General features: G+C 31.4%; 1 protein-coding gene, 1 non-coding gene and 2 pseudogenes across 3 annotated transcripts; 1 reads left to right on the plus strand and 3 right to left on the minus strand.

Moving 5' to 3' along the window:
• Positions 1-1615: 1615 nt before the first annotated feature.
• On the plus strand, positions 1616-3271 carry LOC133693913 (protein-S-isoprenylcysteine O-methyltransferase A-like). Of its 2 annotated transcripts, none has more exons than XM_062115296.1 (2): positions 1616-1825; positions 2168-3271. In XM_062115296.1, the coding sequence occupies exon 2, from the start codon at positions 2356-2358 to the stop codon at positions 2947-2949; it is 594 nt and encodes a 197-aa protein (XP_061971280.1). In that variant the 5' UTR covers positions 1616-1825; positions 2168-2355; the 3' UTR covers positions 2950-3271. The 2 variants fall into 2 exon arrangements, with proteins under 2 accessions (XP_061971280.1, XP_061971279.1); XM_062115295.1 differs by having other exon boundaries at positions 1618-1825; positions 2256-3271.
• Positions 3272-3296: 25 nt separating this feature from the next.
• Positions 3297-4408, minus strand: LOC133694842 (peroxidase 51-like; annotated as a pseudogene).
• A 700-nt stretch (positions 4409-5108) lies between these two features.
• Positions 5109-5181, minus strand: TRNAK-CUU (transfer RNA lysine (anticodon CUU)). The gene has a single exon. It is a non-coding gene; the product is annotated as a tRNA-Lys (tRNA).
• A 380-nt stretch (positions 5182-5561) lies between these two features.
• Positions 5562-7399, minus strand: LOC133694844 (peroxidase 65-like; annotated as a pseudogene).
• Positions 7400-18256: the final 10857 nt, after the last annotated feature.

Below are 18256 nucleotides of genomic sequence, written 5' to 3' on the forward strand. Positions count from 1 at the left end.
ATTGTACTCCTGTGATATAAATGGAATGCCAACAAAAAGCACTTCTTTATCTTGAAGCTTTCCTCCTCCTCTTTTCCGGTCAACGTGATTAATATTTCAGTTCTTTCTCCCCTTTTGCTTATTCTTTTTCTTCCTGGAAGCGGATTTGTATGTGCACTCATCAGAGAAACAGCTTTCTAAAGCTGATGTGTTTCAAAGCAGAACCCATGAAGGGCCCCCATATCATTTGCAAATGCCATAATATTTCACCTCGGATGGCATCATGAAATGGACAACATTTGTCAAAACTCAAGCACGGGAAATTGTGATAGCGGTTTGTTAGTTATCAAAGTGTGGTAGCTTCTTCATCATCTCGAAATTTATAATCTCAAAGGCTCTTCATTACAATTACAGCTAGGAATTTCATCAGCTTTGAAATCAATCTCATAAAAAAAAAAAAAATTATAGTGCTAGGGACTCATCTTAAAATAACACAGACAAAATTATGACTCACCAAAAGTTATAAAAATATTTTTTTTCTAGATTTTTTTTTTAATTGTATCTATTTTTTTTTAAGTGAGTAATTATTAGTATACCACTGATTATTTTATGAGCACCATAATATTTTTCATCAATCTCCAACTCCAATATTTTATGAAGTGTTTAAATAGCATGTGTGGTGGTTTACTGTGATAAAAAATATCCTTTAATGTTTTATGAATCATCACAATAAAGGTTATTGCGCCTAGATAGCACGTATAGTGTGATTCTCTCCAGTTTGGTCATGATTGGCTTTTTATTCTTTTTTTTTTATTTTGTTTTCTCTCCTCCTTAAATTTCATGTCTAGCTTTGCAAATTTTTACAGCAATCCTTGAATTTGTTATTCCTTAAAATTTGGTATATGTTGTTTTAATTATTATTTTTTTATTTGAATTAATTTATATAATTAAAATTTGTTTTCAATTTCATCCTCCTCAAGCTTTTTATATGTCATATTTGGTTATTTTAAGCTTATTTTTTAAAATTTCATCATTCAATTTAATTTAATTAGAAATTAGTTTCTGTTATTTTTTATTTTTTTTTGTTTTTATAGGATTTTTAAAATTGCCTGTGTTATCTGAAGCTTTTTTATTTATCATTCTTCATTAATTTTTTTAATTATATTATTAAATTAACTCGGCTTATTTGATCCAGTGAGGTCAATGACTTGAGTTATAATTTTTTATTTTAGAAAAACATTGATATCACCTAGGTATTTTTTTTATATGTTAGAAACAATTTGATCTGACTCATCGAATTGCATAAATCATCAATTTATATTTACTCGAGTTATTTTTTTGGATTTCTTTTTAAATTGAAAGTTTTTTTTTTACTTTTAATATTTTATTTATTATAATTGGACTTTTTAATTTATTTTAATTTTAATTTTATAGAATTATCACAGAGTTTAAATATAATTAGCTTAAATCAATCTATTTTATCATCATCTCATTAATTTTTTTTAAATACATTTTCTAATATATAATTATATCAAAAAAATTTCCAGTATACATCAGATTTTTTACTTGCCAATATCTTCACATCTATTTTAAGTTATAAAAGAATATTTCGACCCGAGGGTAGCGGAACAAAAAATCTAGGAGTGCTAAACAACAGCATCACAAATTCACGAAACGGAAGTAAATATACTCCCTTTTTCAGTAACAGAATATTTCTCTTTCTTTTTCCATAAAACTTGTTAAAATGGTTTCACTTTTATCAAGAGTTGTCAAACATTAATCTCTCTCTCGCCCATCTCCTCTCTCTCTCAATCCAACCAGCAGAACTCGATATCAATTTCAAGAGGTGAGAGCTCTCTCTTTAAACTCTTAAAGATTCAAGCTTTGATGTTCTTTTTGTAAATTTAAGGCTCTAACTAATATTTAAGTATTCTCTTGATAACCCTTTTGGCATGTGTGATTTCAAGCTGTTTTTAATGCTGGGTTTTCTTTTTCTTTATCAATTATGTTGTGTATATGGTTAAAGGAATCGACTTTTCCATCATTGTAATATGTTTAGTATAATATATGATATACCTTAATGTATAATCTTTTCTGTTTCTGGGACTTTGATTGTACTATGTTGATAATCACCGTCAAATCTTGATAAATTTAGAAACAAATTTAGAAGCCCTTTATTGTTTTTCAGAGAAAGATGTTATTGTTGAAGCAAATTTTGGGTGATAGGAAGCCTGAGGTTTCAGGATTAATGATGTCTAGCTGCTGTCCCTTTTCAGGTTTGAAGTTATTTTTACAGTCACTGCCTTTAGCACGTTAGTGTGGAGACAAGTTTGAGTGTCACAAGGGACTGAAATTGGCTCTCTTTGATCTAACAAAATGACAGAAATTTTTGGATATACGGCTTGCAGACAGTTATCCCAGATGATTCTGGCTGTTTTCTTTTTTCATGGTTCTGAATACGTTTTAGCGGCTGCTATTCACGGGAGATCAAAAGTTAATCTTAGTTCACTTTTGATCAGCAAAGCTTATGTGTTTGCGATGATGTTTTCATTGCTTGAATATGTCGTTGAGATTGCTTTATTTCCTGGGTTGAAGGAATATTGGTGGGTAAGCAATTTAGGTCTCGTGATGGTTACAATTGGAGAGATTATTCGGAAACTAGCGATTATAACAGCTGGACTAGCATTCACGCATCTGATTAAGGTTTATCATGAGGAGCACCATAATTTGATTACTCATGGAATCTATAGGTTTTTTCGCCATCCATCATATACTGGTTTTTTAATCTGGTCAGTTGGCACTCAGATAATGTTATGTAATCCCATATCGACAATTGGATTTGCAATTGTTGTCTGGCGCTTCTTTTCTCAACGGATACCGTACGAAGAATTTTTCTTGAGGCAGTTTTTTGGGTCGAAGTATGACGAATATGCTTTGCGAACTCCTTCTGGGGTTCCTTTTGTGAAGTGAAATCTTATGGTGTCTGCACAAACAGTTGAACTCATTTGGTGCACTCATCTTGCTTCATGAAGATAGCTTCAGAAAAGTTCCAGTGATGCTTTGTTGAAGAGAGATGGAACTTCTTTGAAGCTGAACTGATCATCCCAGTGAGCTTAAATTTGCCGCTACTACATTAGGTGGTAAAGCTGACGCTGATTTCTTGTTTTCAATCCATTTAAATTTTCCAAATTCATTGGAATGGGATAATTTTTGTTCATTGATCCTACACCAATACTGTAAGTCTGTAATCTTGCGTATGCTTTAAACAATGATATTTTTATTTACATGCTCATTTGAAAATCTTCACTTACTGTCATTTATGTTATAGGATTTAAAACACTGTTATTATTAAATGATCCACAATCTTGCCTGATCTCTACCCCGTTCCCTGTCCTAACCCCTGTAATACCTAACCTGATCGTGGCTGTGATAAAGTGACCGTAAAATAGCTCTTGATCTTTGGCCATTAAATTCACATAAACCTGAGTTCTTGGGTCCAAAGCCCTTCTGAAGATTATGGTAAATGGCGTTGTCTAATTCAATGCTGTCGGATCATTTGGCGCAAGAACAGTTGGATCAAAATTCTCTTCAGGAAATGTTTCACGAAATTCTTTAGCATGGTTCATGTTTGGGTCAACGTCAAATGATAGGTTGCAGCTATAAATTCTGGACATAACTCCTTGCAGTGAGAGGCACCGACCGAGTGGGCTTCCATGTCGAGGATGGATAACCCTTTGCATTGGAAGAGTGAGATTACTTGAGAGACTGTCATTCGCGTGAAGAATGTTTCCCGCCACTCTTGAAGCCTCGGAGACAAGGCCATCTGGCCCATCTCTTCTTCCCATTTGCACTTCAAACCTAAGGGGCTCTTAGCTGAGTAGCGCACGAATATCGAGTTAGGATTGTAGACAAACTTGAGATCAAAGAATCAGTGGAGGGGGTAATTTTCTTAGCTCTTACCATTGTAGCTGTCTCTTGTAACAGTTGCCATGACATCTGCACAAGTAACCACTCTTGGACAATGTGATTCAACAGCTTTCTTGGCTATAACAAGTAAAAAACATTTCCAGATAAAGACAGGTTTATTTCTGCATCCCTTTCTACTTTTACAGTGTTGCTTGATCACTGATGCATCGCAACCCTCCATGAAACAACCAAAGATGATGTTAACAGAAATCTTGAAATTTATCAAAGATTGAAAGTAGAAAGCTGAAAAGAAACTGAATAGATTATGAGCAGAAATTGAAGGAGTCTAACCTCAACAAAGCAGTCTTGGGAGAAGATTCGTAGAGCGCCAGCAGCAGACTCGGGAGCTTCTGAAAACTTGTAAGCAACTACATCGAAGATGTGAACATCCTCTGCATTGTATGTTGGGGCCAAGGCAAACCTGGGAAAGAAATTGAAGAACCAAAAACAAGGCTTTAGCCATAGTGACTTGGAAGTTTTAAAAGATAAAATACTCTTCACATCAAAAAGTTTATATACTAGCAGAAGGCTGGACACCGAAGAACTAGTTTCCTTGTAAGAACTCTCAACTTGCCTCTCTTTTCCCCATTACCTTCCATCATAATTCTACTTCCAAGTCCGGGTCTTTCTTTCTTTTGGCTTCAAGCAATTTGATCTCTTATGTCATGAGGGGTGGAAAATGAGTTCGGTTTTTTTTTTCCCTACTTTTTTTGGTGGACTTCATAAGAACATGACAAGGGTTTTGAGAGATGAAATGAAGTGTATCTTCTTTAACCAAAATGAGCATATCAATCTCAATCAAATTTGAGATTCTAATTACTTTTCTAATTGTTTTTTATTCAAAAACATATTAAAATAATATTTTTTTAAAAAAATAATTTTTGATATTAGCATCCTAAAATCATAAAAAAAAAATTAAAACAAAAAAAAAATTCAAACAATTTTGAAAGTGCTTTTTTGATCACAGAAACAGAAATATTCTTATTAAACAAAAATAAATTTCAAACAATTAGACTATTGTTATTGCCAAAAAAAAAAAAACATAAAAGTTTAGTGACACAAGAAATGGCATTGTCAAGAATTGCCTTATTTTGTAAATAGAGGGGTCTTGTTCTTCGAGTTTTTAAAATGAAAATTATGTATAGGATAAATGAAAATCAAAACGCCCACCGTGGGGCTCGAACCCACGACCACAAGGTTAAGAGCCTTGCGCTCTACCAACTGAGCTAGACGGGCTTGTTGTTGAGCTGTACCTTTTTGTTTATTAAGTCTCTTCTTTTCAACCTAGGCCAGCAAAAACTTGTTTAGCCATTTGTGCAACGAAAAGGGTTGGGGCTGTCCACATGAAAGCCGAGTCAGGCAACTTTTGTGCTGTAAATTTATCTTGGGATGAGATGCTGTCATCTATTTTTTTATATAACACATGGATGAGGACTTCAATTAATATGTCTTTTCCAAATATTTTCTTGCCAAATGGATGCAGGATACCATCCAAATAGCCTGCCCGTCCAGCTATCATGGGACGAAACATTGTCTAGGAACTTGGAGATTGGGATTGTATTAAAATAGAAACATCTTACAACATAGAAGAATGTCATAATGTGAATTGACATATCCTATTTAACTTCCCAGAAGAAAAATAGCAGTGACTCTTGATTATCAAAAAAAAAAAAATAGCAGTGACTCTTGCAATTGATCATTGAAGCCTTGAAGGAGTCACAGTGTCTTCTAGCTCGCCATCACTCCCTGCCTTAACTCCAATTTGATACAACTTTATCATGATTGCAACAAAGGAACTCGAGTTAGCAGGTCCAAACCCAACATTTGGTCAGTTGCCAGCCACCCAAGAACTTTTTTAAGGTTTTGTTGATAAGCATTGTAAGAGTTAAATGGGGTTGGTACATCACTAAGGGCAACCACAGTAGGATCAAGATGTTTCTTAGGACGAGGACCACGAAGGGTCAGTGCATGTTCTTGGTTCATTGTTGGTCTATGTCGAATGTGCTGTTGTAGCCATAATTAAATTCTTCGCATGAATTCCTTGCACTGTGAGAAACCTATGGTGTGTCCACCTGATAAGGCCATCATGTCTAGAATAGATACGCCTTTGGATTTGTAGAGTGAGATTAGTTGAGGGATGGCTTGTTCTCTTGAGGATGGTCCCCATCGACCCTTGAAGCCTTGGTAAATGGATATAGTGGAAATATTTTTGCAAAAACACATGGATAATGAGGATAGTTTTACCAAGTTAACCAAGTCTCTAGTGGCAATGGCCATAGCATTAGCACAAGAGACAATGCCAGGGCATTGCAACTCCGAAGCTCTCTTGGCTCGAGAGAAGACATCATAGCCATCTCCTGTCAGTGACAGATTTATTTCTGCATCGCTCTCCGCTGAGGCCTAGTGCATTTGGTCCTCTAGCAGTGCAAGGAATCAGGGATCAAAAGGAAAAAAATGGGTTGCAGAAAGAAGTGACAATTGAACTTTATCCATCAAGAAGTGATGTATAATGTGAAGGAAATCAATTATGATTCTCTTAACAAGTTATCATATTATATAGTAGCTAGCTTGTCAAGTTGAGTCTCTTGAATCTGATAGAGTACTCTTGTTTATTGCACCAATGATATTGTATGGCTGCTGTGGCAGCTGTTGCCATAGTAAAATCCAAATAGAGAAGGATATCTGAGACAACAAGAAAAGCCAAGCTACCCCAGCTTTTGTTTTGTTTCTGTACCCTCAAGAAAACCAGTGATAAAAGAGTTGTTTGGCTTTTCTTTCTGGTTTTGGTGGAGCTTCTCTTTAAAATATGAATTCCAATTCCATGTTATGTACAATCTAATTGGTACTACACCTCTTAACTACAATTTGATATCTACAATAAAGAGAAATCAATGAGTTGTTTGGCTCTACTTTCTATAGTTTCTACTAGCATCAACTTCATTTTCTTCTTAAACTTCGAGGCGTTGATCTAGCGGTATTTAACTAAGTGTTTGAGGGGTTTGTTTCCTTGGATATTTCAAGTTCGAATCTCTAAAGTTTTTGAACATATTGGCTACGGGACTTAACTTTTATAAAACTAGTTCTAGATTGTAAGGACTTAGTCTGATGTGAGTGAACTGATATTTTTAGAAGGAATATCTGGATAATATTACCATTTACGTTGTTGCAAGCTTTAGTAAAAAATGGGAGAAATAGAATACTAAGGTTTTTCAATTAAATACTGAAGATTTATATACCTATATTGAGTAATGAAAATTGATTTGTTTTCCTTAATACTCACCTTCAAATTCCGAAGGTGTGCATAGACTGACTGATTGCTGATAATATATGATTTAATCCAGTCTAAAAAAGGTGAAGGTCTACAGTTCAGAACGGCGGCTTGCTTTATCCTCAACGTGAAGGCTTTTTTGGGATGTGGACAAGGCTTGACATGTGAACTGACAAAAGGACACATGATGGATTTTGCACCTGTCGATCAAGCTGGCATTTCCATTTTCCAGAAAGAGATATGATCAAGGGAAAAATTCAGAAACCTGATGGCTTTCTTCTGAAAAATATCGTTCGTCGTGTACTTTTTGATAAGAACATGCCTTGCTTAGCCCCATGCCTCTGGTTGTGGCCAGTTCCCAGTACCTCCTTGTTTGATTTTTATAAAATAATTATAGAAGAAGAAAGAAAAGCTATGACATTATTGATAAAGCATGATCTAATCGGACTTTATCTGTTTCTGCTTGGAGCTTTGTTTCCATACTTCTACTGTCATCCTGATCTCCTCTAAGGTTAGTCATCCACTAGTCAAATGATCTTTGTTTCGTCTTCGCGGTAGGGATAATTTCTTTCTTTATCTAAAAAATCAAACATATAGGTGTTGTTAATTTTTTTTCAAACTAAAAAAAGTGTAATGATGATTTAAAAAGTTGACGGGTATATATGAAAAAATATATATATTAATAAATTTATTAAAAAAAGTTATTAATATAGTATTGCGTGTGATATCTCAATTTAATTTTTAATATAGTAGAAAAATAAAATAATATTACGAATGCATTTCATTATATCATGATTTTCTCAATTAAGGAACGTAAAGACGAAGCTTACACTAAACACAATGAATACTAAAATGTATGAATCAATAAACCGAGAAAGAGATGCTAGTCCTAGTCAAATTATAAAATAAAAAGATAATCATTCCGGTAAAAATAAAAGATAGATAAGTATGATATTTAATCTCAATTTTTTTCTTCAAATGTACATGTTTTTTTTTATATCTTAAAGGTTATTTTTTTCCTTACAAAGAACAAATATTTTTTAATTTTATAAACACATCATGAAAATAAAGTTTATTTATATAAAAAAAATAGAAGAAGAGAATTTATAGATAAATTATTATAATCTTTTGGAAACATTAAATACATGTAAAATAATTAAAAAAACAAAAGAAAATCTAAAAATAAGAAAGAGGGGTATTAATTTAAATATAAATTAAAAAAATATAAAAGTGTATACATTAAACAAAAAAAATATAATATATATATAAAATCAAAGAGACCAGGCACTGCAAGGTCTAACAAGCCAGGGCCATACACCTTCTTCCTGTAAAATTTATATATTCATGCAGGGACTAAAGTAAATTTTTCTCATAAATTTCAATCATGTCCATCATCAATAAATTGAAAGCAATTGGCCTTCTATCTAGACACAAAAGGATCAAATAGTCTAAGAAAAAAGTTTGATGACAAAAATAAAAAAAAAATATATGATGTAAATCCATAGCGCAAGTTTATTTATTTATTTATTTTATTATTTCTAATTAATTCTCATGAGTAATTATTGTATAAAAAGATAAGTGTTACACAGAGGCTTTTTCTGACACTAATAAGCATGGTTCTAACGTCAGGTGGAGCAGGCGATCGCTTGATCATGGGAGCAAACATGCAATGCGCTAGTGGGCCATGCGCTGTAACCCATTACAAGAAACCCTAATCTAAACCTTACTTTTTTAAGGTCAGAACTGTGGGCCCTGAGGCTAGCTTTTGCCTGTCTCCAACATGGCGAAGATAGAAAAGCCCATGACCCATGCATAGTTTCTTCTTCTGGCTTCCCTGCTGAAAAGCTTTTAGAAACGAAGAGACTGCTCGAAGACCTAATGGAGGTCGTTTTATGTTTTTAAAGTTTTTTCTGTTAACAAGTCTTTATCAAATACTAAAAGGGCACTTCCTCTGATCCTCTCTGCTGTGCGAAGGCCTCTTTAATTATTGAAGATGGTATGGTCTTCTCACACACACACTTTCTTTTCGCGTCCACTGCAGTACTGCCATGGGAGGGAGCTGCGAACACATGGGGGCATTATGGTTGCTCCTGCCTTTTGGGTTCTTGATATTACTCTCCCTGGTCCCTGGCTTTTGGATTAAGCTTGCCTCTAATGCGGTAGGGGGCCAATTAATTCTCAAAAGTTGCCACTGCTAACATCAAGTTATCATGCTTCGATTACAATCCAGATAGCTGCATTCAGACTCAATCTTTCTTGTCATCATAATCTTTCGGATACGGTCTGATTTTCTCTCAATGAATCCCTACTTAACATTAGATTTCTCATTACATTGGTGAAAAAACTTGTTAGGGTAGCTGTTTCGGAAGTAATGCCATCTTTTACGTGTCAACTCTCGAGATCCAGACACCTCTAATGTTGATATGTAGCCTAACACCATTGGACTGGCCATGGTGCTTAAGTTCCAATATAGCTAGGATGGTTACTTCTTCTTCTTTTTTTTCTTTATCTAAACCCCACTATTTTAAATTCTACTAAACCTCGACTAATCCGATCAAACTGGTCAGACTACTAAGAAATAAAACTCTCTTGGCAATAACGTGCTTCATTCACAAGGCTCGAACTCGAAATCTTATTTAGAATGTGTTTGAGATTATGGTAGCGATGTCGGTTTAAAGTATTTTTTACTTGTAAATACATTAAAATAATTTTTTTTATTTTTAAAAAAAAAAATTTTAATATCAACACATCAAAAATCTGAAAACATAAATTTTTTATTTAAAAAAAACATTTAAAATTTTAAAAAATATAATATATCGCATTTTCAAATATTTTTTTAAAAAAACCAAGCATCAAATCACTTTAACCAACCACAAGCACAGTCAACTAGGATGGTTATTTGAGCCAGTACAAAAATCACTTTGAGGGATTTTTTGTAAAAAGAAAAACTGGTGGACGATCACACTTTTTGGTGAGTGCATGTAATGTGATATCACACCCACCTGCAGAGATGATTAAAGCACATAAATTTTAGATGTCGAGGCACTTGGCAGTGTTGCTTAGCTTGATCATACAGATAAAATCCATCCAATCATTCCACAGTTATTTGATTCATTTGAGTTGTCCTCCTGTGATCAATACACTCCAAAATTAGGTCAACACTCACCTCTCAGGTCTCCAAAATTAGGTCTACCTTTCAGGTTTCCATTTGAACAAAACTAAAAATCTATAGAGTGCTGCAGTTTAAGAACAGAAAAAAAAGATTTAGTTTCGGCCTGTGAAGGCTGATCTCAAGATATCTTGACAATAAATAAGACTAAGAATCCATCCATCCATTCATTCAATTGGGAAAAAGAAATCAAGCACTCGAAACCTTGATCAGAAAAGCACGCATGAATTTGAAGTTCTCATTCTTCGTCGTGATCAGCAGACAGTGATATGAACCCCACAGTGATCTTTAAGGTCTAAAGTCAAAATGAACAAAATGAGGTAGGAAATGTAATGTTGCTTTGGATATAGGACGAGGACAATTCCATGTCAAAAGAGTTTTTGCTGAGAAGTACTGCACAGAAATTCTGTGAACAGATCTAACAAGTGCTTCACATGATTGATTCAATCAAATTTTGATTCGATGATCTTCCATGCAAGGACATGGCATGTGCTTAGATTTGTGTTTCCATGTGGAGGGTACACTGTGTTTGATCATTAATACAAATTAATAAAACATAAAAGAGAAAGATTATATTAAAAAAAAAAAAAACTAAAATGCATGGAGAACTCACTATGCATCTAAATACGATTAATATTCACTGCAATAATATAATTATTATTTTATCCATTCAGAAAAATCAATAATCTTGGTGTTGGGTTTAGAATGGTCTTTTTATATTAATTTATTAGTTATTACGAGATTGATTTGAAATAATTTGATCTTTTTACATTTTGAATACAAATTATATTGCCCTAAAAACAAAATATTTAAGAGGTTATACAAAGCTAATTTGGTATTTTAACATTTTATGTACAGTGTAAAAACTGTATTACTTATACAAGTAAAATTTGTTGAACGACAGCCGGGGTTTTACTCACTCACCTGAGCTCACAAAGTACACTTTCCGGGGGGTAGGGTTTTCTCGAATCCAAAAAAAAAATTGTTGAACTTATATCAAGGGTTTTTTTGTTTTTTCATTTTAATTTATTTTGCAATAAACAAGTTGACAGAAGGAAACTTGATTTTTTAAATAATATAAATATTATAAAAAAAATTAATGACACGATTAGCATCGCTCCACCTCCAAACATTGTCTTTCAAGATAGTGTTAAACGCGCCTTATCGTTCTCTTTCTATTAGTGTCGCGTGTGTGCATAGCGGCATGATAGTGAGGTTTCAATTTACTTTTTCTTTTTCTTTTTTTTTTCCTTCTCTCTTCACTTTTTCAAAATATGAATATTCTTAAAAAACATTTACAAACAATGAGAAATGTGTAGATGTTATTGAATTACAATAATTAACCATCCACTTCTTGAATATGCGATATAATAATTTTCTTTCATGCACCTTTTCCTTTTTTATCCTTTCATGGCAAAGATAATAATATTCTTAGATCATTTCGTGTGAGCAAAGAATATATATTGGCTTTATTTGTTATTAGAGGAATTTAGATCATTTGGTCTAACTAATTATTCTAATAAATGTGAATTACTATGCTTGCTTGCGTGAAACGAGTAAAATTTGGACTAAGAATTGTTTGCATAATCTAAAAATACTTTTTTCTTTTTTCTTTAATAATCATTGTATTCTTGATTCAATTTTTACATTCCGAGATTATATTTTTCCTATTCAAGTCTTAATTTGATTAAAAAAAATTAAATTATATTTCTTTTGGAAGCAAACTAAGGTGATGCAAGAAGATATCTACTTTAATGCATCAACTCTTGCATCAATTCTTACTCCCATCCATGACAAGATGCATGTTATATTATTGAGTGATTCAGAGTATAGTGAATGTTAGTTTTTAAAATGTTTTTTTTAATATGCTAAAATAATATTTTATTTATTTTTTAAAATATATTTTTGATATCAACACATTAAAATGATCCAAAAATATATAAAAAATAATTTAAAGTTAAAAAAATTAAAAATATAATTGAACTATAATATCAAACACTACCTATCATATATCAAACACTAATACCTTGTTTGTTTCCACGAAAATGAATTCCTGAAAACCATTTTCCCCACTTTCCCATGTTTGGTGAACATAAGGAAAATAGGTCAAAGAAAACTCGATTCTAGTCAAAGGAAAAAAAAAGCTTTATGATAGGAAAGTGTTTTCCTTTCCTTATTCTAAGGAAAACACTTTCCCATGAAGCACCTCTTCTTGGTCTCGTTTTCACCTCCAAAAACTCTGTTTGCCTCTTCAGTGACAACATTCACACTAGCAAGCCACTTTCCAACATCAAAATGGGAAAAGTCGTTTCACTTACAAAGACTGTCAAAGGGTCATTTGTCTTCCAGCAGGGGAAGTCATGCCCATGTCAAGCCCGTCAGCATAGACTGGTGAGTAATTGCTTATCCTGTGGCAAGATTGTCTACGAACAAGAAGGAGAGGGGCCTTATAGTTTATGCGGCGCCCTTATGTTAAAGGAAGGAAATACGTATGCTGGTCTTAAAGAAAGCATGACTCCTACATCAGATGCTGAATTTGCAGCTGAAGCTTATGCTAAAAGGCTTGTGGAGTATGATAACATGCACACTACCTATGTAGTTGAATACACGAGTAATGGAGTGCCTAATGGGAACAATTAACAGTTCCACAACCGTGGATGTCAGGGAACCAAGGATCTCCATAGCCAATGTTCTGCCTTTGTTTAGCAGCCAAACCACAAGTAAAAGATGATCACTACTACGATATTTGAAAAACTATGGAGATGGATGTAGCAGATAAAATGAGTGAAAGAATTTGCTTAAAGCAACTGCAGAGAGGCACAGAGGCTAGGTTAATTTGTGAAGTTAAGTCAAGCAATTATATTCAAGTAAATATGACCCCAATGACATATTCCATTAATTCATTAATAAATTATATTGTAAGTGATTAAATATTTATATTTAATATTTTTCATATATTAGATAAATTGAAAAAAAAATTAATTCATTAATAAATTGTTTTCTAGTTTATTTTCCATAACATAACCAAATACTGGAAAGTGTTTTCCAGTTCATTTTCCATTACACTACCAAACATCAAAAAATATTTTCCCGAAATTCACTTTCCAAAAGGAAACTACTTTCCTACAAACAAACGGGGCCTAAAGAAAACCGGGGGGGCAGGGGGGACCATATTGCTTCTTTTGGTTATTATTTTTACATTTAGAGAAGTGATATTTATGCCATAAAATTTCTCACCCTAATCCAAAAACAAAATACAATAACCAACACAATTTATTTTTCTTGTATGCATGAGATTTTAATAAACAAATAAAAAATAAAAGGTTGTTATTAGCCCATCAATAAAGGTGAAGAAACCCTTAACCGAGATCTCAATCAAAGTGCTATATATTTTTATATTACATGAGTTTTTAAAGTTTTTAAAACCTCTCATTTATGATTTTCATCTTAATTCCTTATAAATGACTAATAATAAGAGGAAAACATCATAAGTAGTGTTGTTTATGCATAATTTGAATGACATTCATTGAGAGATGTGGATGGAAGGACTCAATTGAAAATAGTAATTGTTTTATAACTCAATCTAGAATCAATATACAATTGGGGGGCTACTTTGAGGTTTGCTTGAAAAACAATCTAAAAAATCCAGAATAATCATCATTATAAAATAAAAAAAGATATGAAAATATCCCTATCTATAACTAAATCTCTATATATCTAAACAAGATCTTCATCTCTCCAATAAAATCATCATATCTATAAACAAAATATTCATGTCTCCACTTATAACTTCTCCACCATCGGAGGAACAAACAAGCCAACCTTCTCGGCATGCTAGAACTCTCATCTCTCATGAAAGGTATGCTAACAAAAAGAATCAAGGTATGCTGATAGGAAAATAAAATTCATAGGAAGACAACATGACATGTATAAAACAATAAATGTTTCTTTCTCTCCAACTTCTACTAATTAAGTCTTTTAGACATAAATATTGAAAGACTAAGGGAGCAAATGATAGTACAATAACAAAAAAAAAAAAAAGAACATCCATGATGTTTAGGCTAGCTCAAATGATAGGGAAATTCCTTGTTATTTCAGCTAGCCTAAATGTTAGGGTGTTTATCCATGTTTTAGTATGGACTTGTTATTTAGACCCTCTATAATAGATTGTGTTTTGAGACTCGTCTTAACCACCGTAAGGCCAATTCCATACAAATTCTTAAGGAGCCTAGCGACTATCACACATCATAACATAGAGTTTCTACCTCTAAGAAAGTCATTATGTCGCCATACTTTTCTATGCTTATGCAGAAATTATTAAAATGTTCATCTCTCTTGTTAATAACAATATCTCGCCAATTTGTATCCCAAAAAGAAAAACCTCTATCATTAATCATATGCAAACTCTTATCTTTTTAATTAATGGTTGTGGTGTCTAACCCTCCTTTTCAGTATGATATCTATAAGTGTTCAATATCATTATTTCACGCTCTTTAAAGTAAGCTCATATGATTGAGTTATATAAATATCTCATGTCACATGAATAGAAAATCATCGACGATTAACAACAATCACAACATATTATCCATATACCTTTTATTCTCATTCTCTTTTATTTTTTTTTATATTATTTCCATTCTATAATTTTCTAATTTAAATATTAGAAGCTCTTCATCAAATATAGCAAGCCCAAGACACATAAATGTGAAAAAGCCTAGATGAAGTGAAGTTTTTATGACGTTTCAAGTAAAAAATTACTAGGAAGTTGGTGTTTACTTCCGTTCCTCGACAAGAAGCATGCTATCTTAAATAAATATTGTTCAAGGAACTCATCCTCACCTTTTTTTTTAAAAAAAAAAACCACGGAACCATTGTTTTGCCTTAGAAAAGAGGCAACGAGGCCATTTTCGCTTCTTTTGTAAATTATAATTATCTTTAGATCTTCCCTTTTTTTTTTATATAATATTGAGAACCACCAAAATTGAAAAGCCAACACGATAAAATAATATTAAAACCACCAAAATTCAATTTCTTTTCATGCACAGAGGAGCGCTGCAAAGTGTCAGACTATTTTTATCATCGTAAAATGTAAAAGAAAAACCAAGGGTTGTGATTAGCCTGTCCAAGCAGTGTCAGGGTGGGGTCCACTAATCTGATTTTCGTTCCGAAAATCATATTAAAATGATAATAAAAAGAATCCAGTATTTTTACATTTTAAAAATATTTTTAGAAATATTTTAAAAAATATATTTTTATTTTTATTTTTATTTTAATTTTTTCTTTGTATTTTTATATTATTTTAAAATAGTAATGTTAAATCACAATTAATCGGAATCTACAACTTGGATATAGGCAGTTTAGAATTACATTTTTTTTGAAAAATAATTTTTATTTATTTATTTAAAAATATTTTTTTATATTTTTAGATAATTTTAATATAATAAAATTAAAAATAATATATAAATTATAAAAAAAATATTTTAATACATGACAAAAATCAACTTAAACCTCAACACCAACCACCCCAGTCAACATTTGCCGGCCTCTTAAGAAAAGTCCACGTGTCATAAGCTCCTTCTCTCAATCTCATGTTTCTGCCGCTTATGACCGTCTGACTCCAATCTAACGGTCATATTCAAAACAACACATTAGTTTTTGCTCCCTCCAATATTTGCTGATTCGTGCACTCAAATCTATCTGCCCTCAATTTCCTCATTGCTAATTGACATAATCACCCTCGTATCCTCTTTTATGTCATCTTTAATGTATAAAATATACAAAATTATAATAGCATTGTTTTTTTGGTAAAATAATTTTTATTTAAAAATATATTAAAATAATAATTTTAAAAATTTTATTTTTGATATAAATATATTAAAATAACTTTAAAATAATAAATAAATATTAATTTAAAATAAAAAAATAAAATTTTTAAATTTTTTAATAATATTTTTAAAATACAAAAATAAATACGGTCATAATCTTTTAAAAATCTGTCATTTATTGTGTTCTTTGTTTTTTCTGAGTTTTTTGTTTTTTTTAGAGTGGGGATTTTTTCCGCCATTTTACAGGCTCAAGTGGGGCAGGATGATATTTAAAATTATGGCGTCTAGGTGTTGACTAATACACATTCAATCATTTAGTATCCACTAACCGGATATTCTTATGAAAAGAACAATAATTTTATGGTTACAACTAATTTTTTTTGGAATATTTTAATTCATGTTCTTATTAACCAGCAATTTTGTGGAGGGATTTAATCAAGTGACAAATAAATACTACAAAAAATATTTAAATTCAAATTGGTCTAGGCAGGCTATACTAGATTACTAAATAGGAAACATTATTATTATTATTATTATTATTTTTTATTAACACGGGTGTGTTCGGACCAGTTTACTCGGACCTCGACTAATTCTACGGGTTCTGAAATTAATGATTATGTAAATCTTTAATAATCTTAAAATTTATAAAATTTAAACTAATAATTTATAAAAAATAAATCTATGACACGATGAGTAAGGAGTAAATCTATGACCCGATGAAGCTACGAATCTTGTGGTTTGAATTGGAAACATTATTTTTTGTTGATAACTCGAGGTGTTCGGGCTAGTTTACGCGTATCATAACTAATTTTTGGACCCATTAAACACCCTACAAGTCCAGTAAGCAGTTAAGACACCGCTTATGGGATAACATTATTAATAAAGGCGGTGGCAACAATTGCTATGTATGACTTGTTCCAACCAAGTGGGAGGAACTGAGGATATTCATGCCAAAAGATGCAGCAGCATTAACAGAAAGATAGCCAAAAATAAATAAATAAAAAATAGAAAAGAAATAAATCCTCGTTGAATGATTTGTTATTGTTTTTTTTCCCAGTTGGTTGTGGCCTTGTTTTTGTCCAGCATGGCCGAGTGGTCAAATTGCTTTAGAAATTAATTAGCTGAAAACCGAAACCTAACCTGTAATCACTTAAAACATACCAAACAATTTAAAAAATTATTAAGAATTAAACTAAAAAAAAAATAATAGTTATTTTTTCTGATATATTTTATAAAACACTTACTTCGAATCATTATCTTGAAATTCATGTTGATAGGAATTCATGTTGATAGGATCTCTACTTTAAATATTTAATCGAATCATTAAATGTTTGTTTGTGCTATTAAATTATATTTTTGAATTTTAAATTAATTTTTTATTTTTTTATTTTAATATACTAATGTAAATATATATATATATATATATTATTTTAATATATTTACAATTAGAAATTACTTTAAAAAGTAATTTCTATAATAATTTCAAATGCACTCATACTTGTACTCATTAAAAAGTGTGTTAAATGACTTGAATTGTAAGTTTTTTTTTTATTGCTGATAATAATATATTGCGTTCTAATTTCTTAAAAAAAATTCCTTTTAGCTATCCTTTTTATAGAAAAAAGCATCAATCAAATTTGAAGTTGTTGACATTACAATGTAGATTTTGCTCCCTACCAATTTTCTTAAATATTAATTTCAAATTTCAAATTTCAATCCAGTTTTAAAAAATTAAAAATTCACTTTCATAATTTGTTTTTAATTAAATTTTAAAAAATAAAATTAATTTTAAATCAAAGAGTAACTTATATTAATTGATAGATTGAAGTATTGTGAATGTAATAACTTTTGTTTTTAAATTATTTTTTTAAAATATATTAAAATAATATTTTTTAATGGGTTTGAGGTGTTGATATAAAAAATATTTTTTTAAATAAAATATAAAAAAATACTCTGTAAGTCTGTATTATAATATTAAAAAATAAAATAAAATAAAATAAAAATAAATCATAATTCAAAAGCCAGAAGAAAACGCTCGTGGCAGCAATA

The sequence above is a fragment of the Populus nigra genome, chromosome 5 (genome assembly GCF_951802175.1).
Source record: "Populus nigra chromosome 5, ddPopNigr1.1, whole genome shotgun sequence".
NCBI classification, from domain to species: Eukaryota; Viridiplantae; Streptophyta; class Magnoliopsida; order Malpighiales; family Salicaceae; genus Populus; species Populus nigra.

Bases quoted from the DNA above. Each gene is read 5' to 3' on its own strand.
- LOC133693913 (XM_062115296.1), top strand. From the start codon at position 2,356: ATGACAGAAATTTTTGGATATACGGCTTGCAGACAGTTATCCCAGATG.